This window comes from Equus caballus, chromosome 18 (assembly GCF_041296265.1).
Source record: "Equus caballus isolate H_3958 breed thoroughbred chromosome 18, TB-T2T, whole genome shotgun sequence".
Classification (NCBI taxonomy): Eukaryota; Metazoa; Chordata; class Mammalia; order Perissodactyla; family Equidae; genus Equus; species Equus caballus.
The window spans coordinates 83,043,183-83,057,335 of NC_091701.1; the positions used below are offsets into that span (position 1 = coordinate 83,043,183).

Here is a 14,153-nt window from a genome sequence, read left to right on the forward strand (position 1 = left end):
CACAAACAGACATTCTCCTTTGTCAGATGGAAGACTTTTGAAGGCTCAGCTGTTTTCCTGACCGAGACATGTGCTAATTCAGTATTGGCTTTAGAGTCCTGTGAGAATAGAGAACAATTTTGCCAAAATTATATGGAGGGACTTCCAGGTTCCTTAAAGGATGACTCAGCAGGGATGGGTAGTGAGTTCCAGCATGCGGCAATGAGTCCAGACTGGCCTGGAGCTTCACGTTTGAGCAGTCAGCACAGATTGGATTTCCAGGGAAGTCAAGGTTTCTGGTTAGTAAGACGTCATATGTCTGTGGCAGGCCTGGGAATCCGCATGTCATGATGGGTCTCTAATTTTTAGCACTGACTCTACACTTTATGATCAAGCCATGACCACAATGCTTCAGTAGCATCGCAGGAGGAGGGTGAGGCTGTGGCTGCGTTCTGCCAAGCCTCTGAAGTGTGCAAAACAAGATAAAATTACACAGACTCTATCACCCCACTTTGGCTTCAAGGCATCTCTGCTTTATGCAGTGGGATGCTGTATAAGCTTTGGTTTGAAGAAAATTTAATTGCTAAAAGTTTTTGACTGCTATTAGTTAGTCCAAACCTTCATTTTATTTTATTTTATTTTATTTGTGAGGAAGAGTGAGCTAACATCTGTGCCAGTCTTCCTCTGTTTTGTGTGTGGGATGCCACCACAGGGTGGTCTGACGAGTGGTGTGTAGGTCTGTGCCCAGGATCTGAACCCATGAACTCAGGCCACTGAAGTGGAGCACGCAAACTTAACCACTGCGCCACGGTGCCGGCCTCCAAACTTCATTTTGAAGGAGAGCAGTAATGGAGCCACAGCAGAACCCAAGTCTACGTTTCTTAGAGCAGACTTGCCTCTGTCTCAGAGTCACTTACTGATACTGACACATTTTATGGCAATAACTCAGCTCTTAAGGTAAATGCATAAATTGAGTAGCATTCAAATTTACATGAAATTTATTTAAATTAATATTTAAATTTAAAATAACGTCTAAGCTTCATCTTTTTCTATATGTATGTGATCTCAGTTATGTAATAATGTGATACTAAGATCCTTAAAGATTCTCAAAGCGGTTTCTGTTCTTCACTCCTCCGTGATTGTCTCTATGCTGGTCTTGTGAATGAGGGTCTCCCAAGAGGACAAGAAAGCAATTTCATTAAGACAAGATGCTCGATATAAAATACTTGTTATAATTACTGTCTAAAATGTAGTTCCAGCGCAGCACCATTAATCACCGTGTAGAGAACATCATTCAGCAAGCTGCCTGATGAGCAGACTGTGAAGCAGAAGAGAAAGACCTGCAAATAAGAGAATGTGAAAACCACATCACAGTCAGACAGATGCTTTTTAAAGATCGCCAGGGCAGCAGAACAGCAACGGGACCCATGTCAGGCCTTTTGAACCTTCCTGTCAGAAGGAGCCATGCTCTCCATTGCATAGGATCATTCTTGTTTCTTCTTCATAGCACTAATTGATAACTGAAGATGTGTTATTAATTTTGCCTCTACCACGAGAATATGTTTCAGGAAAACAGGGTTATTGTTTATCTGTTCATTGTTTTATCTTCTGAGACTAGAACACTCCTTGGCGCTTAAGTGGGCACTTCATAAATGCTTACTGGATGGGTGAACGGATAGTAGATGGATGGATAGATAGAACACGTAAGCTGAACCTAAGAAATTACTGAAACTGGGAATATCTATTTTGACAAAAACCATTTCCTGGAACATAGAATTCAAGCATATTTTTTTAAAAAAGGAGTTATATACAAACAGTAAACAAAATTGGAGTAAAGAATCATAAACTTAACCACGCAGACAGCTTGAGGCTAAATTCAATCAGATGATCACTGAGGAGACCAAAGAAATTCTCTATTGAGGGCATCATCTTCTTTTCATTTTTTAATGAAATTTTCCTTCATCTGAATCTATTTCTTTGTTCACTTCTTTGCTAAGAAGATCTGAAAAATTAAAAATATATATTTAAAAGTAAAGAATTTAATATTGTGTTTAGTAAAAAATGTTTTAAGTTAGATGAGAACGTTTTCTCTCTCCTTCTAAGGTAAGCTTCCCAGCTTCCTTAGTGTTTTCATCATGGTCTCCCTTTCCTTTTTTTAACCCTCTTTCATAAAGCCTGCAGAACTAACAGTTACCCATTAAAGCCTGTGGTCCTGTGTTGCGGTGTTCCATAGTCCTGGTTTGTGATTGTTCTGTGATGTCAGAGTCTATCAGCTACAGTGTGAACTCCACAATCGACCTTTCCTGGGTCACAGGACTCGTGGAAAGTCAGTGGAACAGATCTGACGTTGCAGCTCACAAGGCGTCTATCTTTATGAAGGACAAATGTCTTCAGCTCACATCCTCAGACTGACACAGCGACTGCCCTTTGCTAAGCTATTCATGCTGCAAATGCTTCTGTCTTGAGCCAACATGGACAAAAAAAGGAAGAGGCTGAACTGACCACAAACGTTCTATTTCATGACTTGCAGCATAGCCTCTCTATGCCTTCACTTTTAGAATGAAAAAGTTCTAACGTTTCGAAACAACAGCCTCCCTGCAGCTCCTGTGAGTCCCTCGTGTTGCCTCTCTCCTCCTGGAAAGCGCGTGCTGTCAGTGTGGCAAGAGTCAACGTCGAGTGCGCCGACGCTGCCTACTGTGGCCCCAGGATATTCATCCCCCACAAAGTGGCTCGACCTTCTGTCCCTCAAGTGGAAGCTGGGCCAACTTTCATCTCAGACTTTGAGGAACAGATAACTCAGTGCGCCCCACTCATTTCTCAAAAGGACAAGAGGAATATTAAGTGGACTTTTCCTGTTCACGCATCAACATTTTTCATGTCTGTTTTTCTCTCTCAACTTTTAATAGTATACTTTTGTGTTTGGGGGAATATAAGGGAAAAAAAATCCCTTAATCTTAAGAGAAATATGGTCTCTGAATCCTTTTCTGATTTGCAGGGTTCCCGGCGGTGTTTGTTGCAGCCTGGGCTGTGGCACGGGCGACTCTGGCTGATGCAAGGTGAGTAGAAAGAAGAGGGAGGGTGAGCCTTGGAGTTTCATAAGACTCCAACTTCCTGCTTGGAGTTCACACTTGCAGTGGTTCTTGGCAGCATCACCCTTTAGGGGTGTCATATGGGAGATTACCCTGATGTGATGGTACATTAGCAGCAAGCTGTCCATCCCTGAGGTCACAGAACAGAAAGACATACAGACCAGATTAGGATGCTTGAACTCCACGCTTATGAAATCAATTTAAAATACCTTGAGAGAAGCAAGGGAGAAGAGATGGGTAAGTTAACACTTAGGATCTGGTGTGAGCAGGTGGAAGGACCACATGACCCAAGTCCTGGTATAGGCAGTACTCACATCTCTTCTTTCTCTGCCACACCAGCCTTCCCCCTTGACGGTGTGGTCATGAGGATCAGAGATGAGGTTGCAGCACGGGGACCCTGACGGAAGATGGCCAGGGCCAGGGGCACACACCTGCTGCCTCAGAGATGCAGGTGCAGGTACGCCTGCCTGGCTACAGCTGTAGCTTGCCAGTAGCCTGGGGAGCAGCTCTGGGTTTTATTTGTGCTTCTGGGGCAAAGGATATGGGGATGGGTTTCACCAGTCAGTGGCTGAATTAAGACGTCAGGAGGAGTGAGCACTTACTGTGCATCAGGGATATTTCATGCCCAGGTGCCTCATTTATATTTAGTACCTGCATTTAACATGCATGCTCTACTGACTAACTGCTTATCTGTATTTAATGCAAACTCTGGGGTTCATCCATCCCATTTGCTTTCTTGTCTTCTAAGCGTAATTAAATGTTTTTCAACAGCAAAACAGACTCACCTTAGAAGTGGAATCCGTCCCAGTGAATCCCTAGCCCCCAGTTGTCTTCGTGCCTCTTTAGGGTTACGTGATGAATAGGTGCAGAAACATTCATTTCTTCATATTATTTCTAGTTTTAGTAATGAAGAGTCAAAGAGAAAAAGGAGCAAGTGGGAAAGCTCTCGGGTGCCTGCCCTTTGCTTTCATGGTCCAACTTACTGCTGTGGACTGAATTGCGTCCCCAAATTCAAATGCAGAAGCCCAAGCCCAGTGTGGCTGTATGTGGAGACAGGGCCCATAGGAGGTTACTAGGGTTAAATGAGGTCATGAGGGTGGGGCTCTGGCAGGACAGGATTAGTGTCCTATGAGAAGAGACCCCAGAGAGCTCACAAAGTGAAGGACTTACGCACACAGCAGGGTGAGGGGAAGAGAGGCCTCACCAGAAACGGACCTCCAGACTGAGAAATTAAATGTCTCTTGTTTAAGTCGCCTGGTCTATGGCATATTGTCCTGGCAGCCCCGGCCGACTGAGACACAGCTTTGACTCATGCGTGTGGTCATGTGGAGCATCCTCTGTGTTAACAGAACAGGATTCAGGATCCACAGACTGCGCACATTGCACGACAGCAGCTCCTTTCTGTCGCTCCTGGGAATCCCTCTTTAATTTGAGCTGACACGTTTGTTTGAGGTATGAGGTGTTTTCTTCAGGAATCACTTTGTCTGTGTGAGTGCCACGCTCCGTGAGCACCTAACTCTGTAGAGAACCTGCCACGGCTCCCAAAATTCTGACCTCCACCACCCTTCTCCTCAGGTGCAGCCTCCCGGCTCCACGCCCTACAGCTCCCCACCCGTCAGCCTCCTCCTTCTGGGACTCACTGGCTTTGCACTTTCACTTGCTTTTCTCTCCTCATGCTGCTTGGATTTTTAACAATTGAGGGCTCCCGTTACGCACAGTGTTGCCGTTATTGCTGTATTTACACAGCAGTGTTGGAAGTCTCAACCAAACCCTGCAGCACCTGCTGTTTGACTTCTCAGAAGAGGGAGGGGGGTTGAGTCGGTAAAGAGGTGCTAAATAACATGAAACAATTTACCCTGAGATGTGTAACCGTCTAACTCAGATTCGGACTTTCAGAGAAGGCAGGGCCAAAGGCATATTTTGGTTGGACCCTCTCATGTGAGATGTGAATAAAATGAGACCAGAGACGTCAGGTCACCTCTCAAGGCCCGCAGCCAGCCTGGAGCAGCTCTGACTCATTCATCTATCAGCGGATGTTGCAGGCCCTGAGAGCAGAAGGAGTGCAAATGTAGTCACAATGCATTTCATATTAAATTAGATAGTTAGTTTTCTTAGTTATCTTGCATTCTTTCTTAAAAATCAAACTAAATCATAAACCAGTAATAATCATGGCTTTTCGCTGAAAAAAAAAAAAAAGAAATCCAGGTTTACTATTTTTGAGGCAAAAATATTTGAGGTACAAAATATTTTGAAAAATATAGCAGATACTAAATATTGCTCTAAAACAGTTGAATTAATGTAGAAAAATTAAATATAAGTTTGATTATGTGACTCTGTGGAAAATATTTATTCCCACCTTACTCGGAATAAATGAATTCTATACTTACTGCCCTTATCTGAGAGTCATAATTGGGTTACAGGGTCATTCTACATTTATTTTGTGTATAAAACCAAACTGCATTACCACATACATGGCATGATTTCAAAATTGCCTGACTTGATTTCTCATGAAATTCAGCTTGTCTATAGATAGCAAATCTGTGGGTTTTCTTGAGCGTGGTCTGACCTCTGTGTGCTGGGTCACAAGTTCGGTGGAGAGAGCAGACTCGCAGAATCCACAAAGGACTGATGGGTCCCTGTGCTGTCTCTGAGGTTGGAGATTCATCTCTTTCTGATCTGGCCTATCAAAGCCAGAACTCTGCTTTTTTGTGCATCTTGACCATTTAGAGAGAAGCAGATTAGACCTAGTTTGAGAAGGTGCCCTAAATTCTATTGAATATTCAAAGGAAGTCTCTTCCAGTTCTAAAATTCTATCAAAAGTGTGATCTGACTAAGAGATAATTGAGTGTTTAGATTGGAGAAATGAACTTAAAAAGTGAGTGATTTTGTTTCTTTTTGTTTTACTTACAAAAGCAAAAACATCTCACAAGATACCTTGTTACCTCCTCCCTCCTCACTCGGAGGAGATGAGATGCCCCCAGGAGACGTGGGGCTGAGGTGGGAAGGACCCAGGAAAGAAGCCGGTCGCTCCTGGGAGACCCGCGTGGCTCTCAGGCTTCTGCCCTCGCTCTGCTGGCGTCAGGCTGTGAGCTGTGGAGACAGTGTGGATCCGGTCAGGCCGAGTCCCTGGTCCTCTCTGGCAGAACCGTGGGCCTCCTGCTTCCAGTCCCGGCTGCAGCAGGGCCTCCTGTCCAGCGAGACCGCTGTGCCTCACGCTGCATTTTCCCTGACATCCCTTCCTGCATTTCCTGGAGTGTTAAAATTTATTTTAAAAAATCTGAACAGAGGGTAGTTCCTGGGCCATGTTAACAAATACAGTATGAGCTGAGACACTGAAGAATTAGTGAAAAAACAAGATTAATAGCATTTTCTTAAAAAAAAATCTGAAATCTTGGTTGCCTTTCATATCAAAAGGCAAAGTTGAAACTTTGAGTTGAAAATGATCAAAGTCAAGTTTTTCCTGTTTTTAGAAGTAGCTGGTTTGACCTACTTCCAAATACAATCATTTTATAGAGCTAAAATTGTGCAAATGAATTCCAGTGTGCTAGGAGACACGAAGATGAAGTGTCATTGAGGCAGAAAGAGAAGATTGTGAAGATATTACCATATGTCAAAACTGAAAAGAAATTTATGGAATCCAAGAGTTTAGTAGCTGGTGAATCAATGCTCAATTCACATTCGTACGCCGTCTGCCCCTTTCCTTACAGCCTTTCCATGGAAGAGAGGTAGACTCTGCACAAGTCAGCAACACTGTCTTTTATCTTTCTTGTCTGGTTGAAGAATGTGAAAAGTAGGTGCATGCAAATAATGCTGGGAGATGCTCGATGATGTGCAAACCCGTCCTTGCTTTCCATTGTTGTTCAGACTTCGCATCTCAGGGTGGCCGGACCAGAATCACCCTGTGTTCTAGGGTCTGGTTGTTCTAATTGAAAACATCCTCCCAGGGGTGCTATGCTCCCAAGCTCTCTTGGTGCTGATATGGAAAGAAATAAAACATATACTGTCAAAAGGAAAGAGCAAGTTGCAGAATAGGGTATACATTGCAGTTCTTTTCTAAGATAGGGGAAAATAAGATTATAGTATTTACGTGTTGATGAAAATAATCCATAGTCAATCTAAAAATAAAGATGAGGAGAGTTTGTTATGAGCCAAGTTTGAGGACTACAGCCTGGGGCCTTCCTTCCCCAGAAGGGCACCAAAAACGTGGGGTGTGCAGAGTGGTTATACACCGTCTTGGAACAAAGAGCATACATCACATATGACAGGAATGTCTCTTTTACAACAGTCATGAGATGCTTAGCTGTCACAGTAGGTCAGTGGTCACCAGGTGAGCACAGCAGGTCGGCAATTAATCCTTAGTTTCCAGGAAGAGATGCTCATCCTTAAGGAAATGCCAATATGGGGGGCAGCTACATGCCTATCTTTAAGGGCATCATTCTTGTCCTTGGGACACAGTAAATGTTTAAAGCAGATGTACAATGTCTGCTCAACAGGCTACATCAGGCCCTTTTGGAAAAACAAGGTGAGGCCAAGTTAGTTTTACAGCAAATGGCTTCCTCATATGCTCCAATATCCTATTGCTTGTCATTTATCATATGTGTAAGGGAACACTGGAAGCATATACAGTAAAGAAATAAAAGATGTTACCCAAGGAGCAGGCAGAGGCAGAGGTGGACAGGAACATGGGAGGACGGAGATGTCTCAGCTGTCTGTCTTTTATATAGTTTGATTTTTGAAATGAGAATGTATTGCCCATATAAAAATTTAAATTTAAAAAATATGTAGTTATTACTTGTGTACTGAAAATGTTTTACCCTCGAGGAATGGTTGAAATAGATTTTATTATCCATGACTTGTTCATTAATTTAAAAGTAACTTTTTGATAAGTTTATCATCTAGATTTAAAAAATTACCATGTTCCTAAAATTTCTCTATAAGATTTCATTCACTGTTGCCACAGTCACTGCTAGGTTTTGTCTAAGGAGAAAGAAGCTGAAGGCTTTTGTTTATGTCTCTTTAAAGAAACTGTTTAAAGTGCTGCATGAAAGTTTCAAGTGGAACTGGTTTTCCTCAACCTGTGCTGTTGGTTCTGGTGTAAGAGCTTTACCCTGAACCAGATCCCGTGAGGTTAGTCAGACTTCTCCTGAAGTCAGTTCACGATGACACTTACTGGTACCCACTGCTGTGTCCCGTTCTGAGCGCTCATAATCCATCAGAGAGCAAGAGCAGCAGTGGTCCCTGCCCACCTAGAACGTGGATCCTGGCGGGTGGGAGGGGCAGAAAATGTGTGTCACAAATAGGTAAATTATATGGTGTGTTTATTAAGTACTGTTAAAAACTAACTTTTAAAAATTAAAGATAAAATAATGGATCTTATGCAAATATACAATGAGCACCTGCCGAAGATTTTTTACTCACTGGTTAATGAGGGAACCATTAAGATGTTACAAACAGTTCACAGGAGAAATAAAAGAATCATGTGCTTATATTTAATGAAGTGAACACTGACATAAATTTGCAAATTAATGCAAAACCTGGTCAATATCCACAGGGCACTAACCAGTCACATTCCATGGAACACAGCTTTTGTCATTTCTATGGTCAAAAGTCATGTTCCTCGTTCTCTATTCCTTTCCCATCAATGAGAGTCATTTCATTATTGTCAGTTTTCTATTGCATTTCTGTGGATAAGAATGGTTTCATCATTGTCAGAGTCCAACAACTTATGGAGTTATAAAATAGAACTGCTGTGACTTCTGAAAGTGAGAGCCTTTATCATTCCAGTGACATAAAAATGAAGTATCGGTTGTATCACGTTTTCTTGTGACTCTGGAAATGTGGTTTTGACTCTTATTACTATAAAAATAATTCACTAATATCTGTGATACTCTAGAGCTAGGAGTATGGAAACCAGGACCCATTACACTTTTTTTTTTCACTGGTTGGGTATTTTACGAGAAGAGTTTTTTGTCTATTTGTTTCTTAATCAAAAGTTTGGGGCTGGAGTTTTTGGCAAAACTTAAAATGCTGCTTAATTCTCACTGCCTATTTGTTCTGCCAACTTATTCATGAAAGTTCCTTTCCATGTCTCAGGTGCTGGGAACTCAGTGCTGGAGACATCAAGTGGATTTATCAGGCCCCCATCTTAGCAGCTATTGGGGTAAGTTTAAGAGCCTCTATAGTAAAAAAAAAAACAAAAAAAAAAAACAAAAAAAACCCCAAAAAGAAACACCAAGATGCATGATTAAACTGCTGCGGAAACCCAGAGAAAGTCTGCCATTTTGTCCCACAAGGTTTAGGGGACTCCCACGTGACAGCAGCAGCTGTTGGGGGAGGTGGGCTGGGATCAGACCCTTATTGCTGTGACACGGACCCACGCAGAGAGCTCATCCCCTCCCTTTAGTCAGCCAGCACACGGCACAGCTCCAGACTTCAGACGCTCATGGACGCTCCAGACAGGACCTGGTGCCCTGCGAGGGTGTCCTGTGTGCCAGGGAGCAGGGGACACTCGAGCTGGAGAGCACGTCGCCGACCTCGTCTGCTGTAACATTTCCGCTGTGTGTTACATCAGTGCCGTGAAAGAGAACAAAACTCACCAGATGCTTACTCTTGACCTTCCTCGAAGACCTTATCACATTGGCTTCCCTGTGATTTGGTGAAGAAATTATACGACCTTGTGCTTTCCTAGTTTTTGTGTATAAATACAAGATAATAAATATTTTAAAGAGGGGACTGATGTCCCAATGTTAAATCAGTTGAAAGTAGTTTAGCGACCTGATTTTTAGCTGATTTTTGGTCATCTTCATTCTTCAGTTTTGCACTTTTATCGTTTTTTCTCGTTCGGACAACCTGTCACCTGGTTTGTTAGCATGTTGGCCTGCTGCGTACGGAAGGACAGCTATCAATGTGGCCGAGGTTTTGTAGGATCTATCCAGAGAGTCAGATGGAAGCTTATTTACCTCATGGGAAAAGGACAGACAAGAGAAGTGAAGAGATCACGAAGGAATCTTCATTTCAGAAGCCTGTCGATGTGAGCGTTTAGAGGGGGAAATAAGATACAGCACACGTTCTGGGAAGCCGGTTTGCATCCTGGCTGGAATGGCCCACCATCAGGTTAGATCCGATTCTGTGTCCAGGAGAAGCTCAAAAACGGGTTGTGGATAAATGAATGGATGACTTAAATTTATGAACTTGCCCCTTAACTTTAGGGAAGTGCTGCTATGTTAGTGCAGTGACGAGCTGTCGGCTGCCACCTGCTTGAGAGAGCGCCACGATCTTAGAGATGAAAGTTACCTTCAGAAAGCAGGGCCTGGGGCTCACCCCTGCCTCCCATCACCCTGAGGCTCGTCCTGCCCGCCCACCCCTGGTGTTCCTTTCTCCTTGCTGTTCCTCTCTCTCTTCCTATCATCTTTTTAAGGCGATAACCCACGTCTTAATACTTTTTGTGTCTTCAGCACCTTGTACTGGAATTGATAGATAGAAGATAATTAAATTTTATATAAAAATTTAGGCAAATTTAAGAACCTTAAGTCTGAGTTTGCATTTGATAAAAAGGAACGGCCTATTATAGTCCAGGGGATCAGTGCAGAGTTCTTAGGAACTGAGCAAAGGACAGTGGAGAAAAGTAAGCCGTAGGACGTTTTCCATTGAAACAGCTGATTTTATCCAGACCTTTGTTGTTTGCTCACAGACCTTAGTTACTCATGTCATCAACATGGCTGAGAAGTTTACTTGTTTATTTGCTGAAGTTTCCACATGGCAAAGTGAAGCAGTGGACTTAGATGATCGTCCAGATTCTGAAACCTTCACCATCGGTGAAGAACTGGAAATGATGGTACACGCAACTTTGGTACAATGAATTTCGAAGAAAACTTGGGTGGAAGGCAATTTTCATCTTCTTGAACTAAAATTATGACAGCTCCAGAGCAAGAATTCTTAAATATTTTTCCCATATTACAATGTCCATTAAATCTCAAAAGCCAGAGAAGAGATTCAAGAGCAACTCACTGCTCCCTGGGTGGCCCTCTGTCTCATTATTACAAGTCAGAGTGGTCAGTGTCCCTTCCAGTTCCCTCGTTTTACTGTAGAACCAGTCACTGAGGGAGAGAAAGCCCAGAACCCATCTCAGCGCCCCAAGTGTGGGGCTCCTGTCTTGGAGCTGCTCTGTGTCCTAAGACAGGAAGGATGATGCAAATAAGGACAACAGACTCTGCAGTGTTTACCACGCCCTGGGCACTGTTTTACACACTTTATTTACATGGATTTATCTAATCCTCCTGGTAACTTTGAAGAGGAAACTGCCCAAGGGCACACCGCTAATGGGCGGTGGAGCTGGGACTCTAACTTCAGCATCCAGGTCCGACCCAAAGAACTCCCTGCACTTATGGTAAAATCTGACCTCCCACTGGTCCAGGGGAGACCCGTCCCTCGTTCCTGCCCCGCCTCAGCCACGTGGTCGGCCCTCAGTTCCTTCAGCCGGTCCACTGTGTCCCTCGGCTGGCCCACATTCCTCACTGCACCCTGAAGGCTGCCGTCTGCTTCCTTCTGCTCCTCACTTGGACGCACGGTCTCACTGTGGCTCCTTGATGCCCCCAATCCCAACTAGTCACCGGTCCTGACCCTCAGAGCACAGTGAGGTTTTCCTTCTCGAGACCGTCACAATGGGTGATGCTCCGATTGTTGACTGTCCATCTCGCCCACTAAGTTGCAGGGTTTACGTGAACATGAACCATATTTTTTCCAAACCTTTGTACTCCTAGTGCCTAGCAAGGTTCCTGGCACATAGTGGCCACTCAATAGTAAGTACTTGTTGGAAAAATAAGACCTGCATACAAAATCGGTGTCCTGGGGAACCAGTGAGTGGGGAGAGGTGAAACAAGAGCGCGAGGCGGCTGTAACTGCAGAGCTTCTGGCCGTTTCATGCAGACTCTTCACCTTCTAGAGATGGCAACTGAAGCCCCGCAGATACAGGGCACACGGCCAGTGTGACAAAACAGAGACCATAACCTGCATTTTGGACCACGTTCTTTTCAATTGCATTCCAAAACATGTCAAGATTGTTTCTTGAATTTATGGGAGAAAGACCTTTCCATTTTTATGGCAATATTTATAGTTTTTAAAACATATTCACTTTAGGGTAAAACGGTTGTTGGTTTTTTTGTCTTGCGTTACATGTAGCACCATTTTATGTAAATAGATATGTTCCATATAGGCTAAGTTTATTTGCCAAGAATTTTAAATATAAGTTGGATTCCTCACTTAATTCTGGCTTTGGATATTATAATGGTGTAGATTTTATTAATTGGATTTTTGTGTGTCTAGGAGCAAAATCTGATAAAACATGGTCGGATTCTAGGCAATATATGAAGCAAACTGAATTTAAGAGAATAAAGGAATTTGTAAAGGATGAACATTCATGGGTTCTGATTTGAAGTCATATCAAGAGAATCAGGTTTTAGAGAGAATCGCAGACTTCAGCGCAAATTGGGAAGGAACCATTTGATTTTGGAATCATAGAATCTAAAATTGTAGCCTGCTGTTTTCGTCACGTGTGTGAAAATAATGTTTAAGAGAACTAGAGTCATTAGGAAACATTAATTTTTGTTCTGAAAATAAATGTTTTCAAATATAGCAACATATTATTCACCTGCAACATCTTGATGCTGATTTGAGGATGATTTTTAAATCCTTCTGTACAACGTCAAAATGTGAGAGGGATATTTCCTAATCGGCAACAGAACACACAGCCCTTTTTGGTCTCGGGCCTTCCAGAGCCACCTAAGGAATAGGACGCTTGGCCTGAAGAGCAGGAGGGGCTGCAGGCAGGGCAGCACGGTCTAGGAGGAGCTCGCAGATGTGATGAGTCCTGACCGAGCGGGCACTGCCCTCGGGACGCAGGGCCGGCACTTGCACTGGTGTCAGCCAAGAGAGGCCAGGACAGCTGAGAAGAGACAAACCCACAGATGTAAGAACACAGGCTGGGAAACTGAGGACCTCCTCGTGAGCATGCATGAGACGGCCTCCAAGATGGCAGTAACATGGGGTGGAGAGAGGCAGAAATCTGAAATCTTGAATTGATGGGTTAGGGAGAAGAAAAAGAGGAACTCTGTGGTATGGATCTTCACTTACTTGTTTCCTCTGTCCTGTTAGTCTTCTCTGTCCACCCATCCTTCCATCCGTCATCCACTGATAATCGATCAAACTGTCTCTCCAGCCCCTGCTCGGTCTCATCTTTACCAAAAAGTCTTTTTTTTTGTCCCTTGACAGATCCATCTTTTGATGAATAAGTATTTTTGAGTGCCTTTTTGCTTCAGGAGTGTCTCAGAACGCTTTTTACATTAACCCTCAAACAACCTTGAGATGGGTGTTTTCATTACTCTCGGTTCCAGTCCAAGAAAGGTTATCTAACTTGCCTACTGTTACACATTCAGAAAGTGCTGTCCTGGAGTCAAGCCCAGGCAGTGGCTTCAGATGGCACAGTTTCCACTGTTGGTGGTGATAGGAGTTAAGCTAGGTCAGTGTTTCCCAAGGTGGGGCATGTGTGCTGGCGCATGAGAGCATTTAGGTGATGCGTGCAAGGTTGTTAAGTCACATGAGCCTTATTTGAGAACATTGATCCCTTTCTGACCCCTCTGAACACATCAAGGAGAGGGTCTCATTTTGGTTCTGGTCTTTAACACGAACCTAACGTGAGTGGTGTCTTTTTTTCTGGGGGTAGGAGAGTGTCGGCAACCCAATCTAGATAAAATTTCATATGATTTCTTTTCGTTGTGTTTATTTTTACATTTGCTTCTTGTTTATAGCAGCTTCTACTGGTTTTCCACTTATGGTAATAATACAGATTTCACATTTTAATAATTTGATAGAAGTAGATTGTTGAAGAAAGGTATTAAGAAAGTAATAGCAGGTGAATATTGCCGTGGCAAAATTGTGGAGGTTGCGTCCTGAGGCGTTCGAGAACACTGAACTAGGCACATCCCTTCAACAGTGAAGTTGGAGTCACTGCAGGAGGCCTGACCAGGGCGACCACTGAGAGTCCACGTGGCTGTGGGGGGCTAGTTATGTTTCCTGTGATCTGACTTTAAA

The 14,153-nt window shown here is 43.4% G+C and overlaps 1 protein-coding gene across 5 annotated transcripts in view; it reads left to right on the forward strand.

Annotated features, from left to right (window-relative positions):
• The window catches only part of PTH2R (parathyroid hormone 2 receptor), a 69,804-nt gene that overhangs the window by 42,370 nt on the left and 13,281 nt on the right, over positions 1 to 14,153 (forward strand). For all 5 annotated transcript variants that reach the window (XM_070242214.1, XM_023622533.2, XM_070242216.1 and 2 more), the window contains 2 exons: positions 2,975 to 3,035; positions 9,162 to 9,228. In XM_070242214.1, coding sequence (XP_070098315.1) covers positions 2,975 to 3,035; positions 9,162 to 9,228 — 128 coding nt within the window. The remainder of the gene's footprint in view (positions 1 to 2,974; positions 3,036 to 9,161; positions 9,229 to 14,153) is intronic.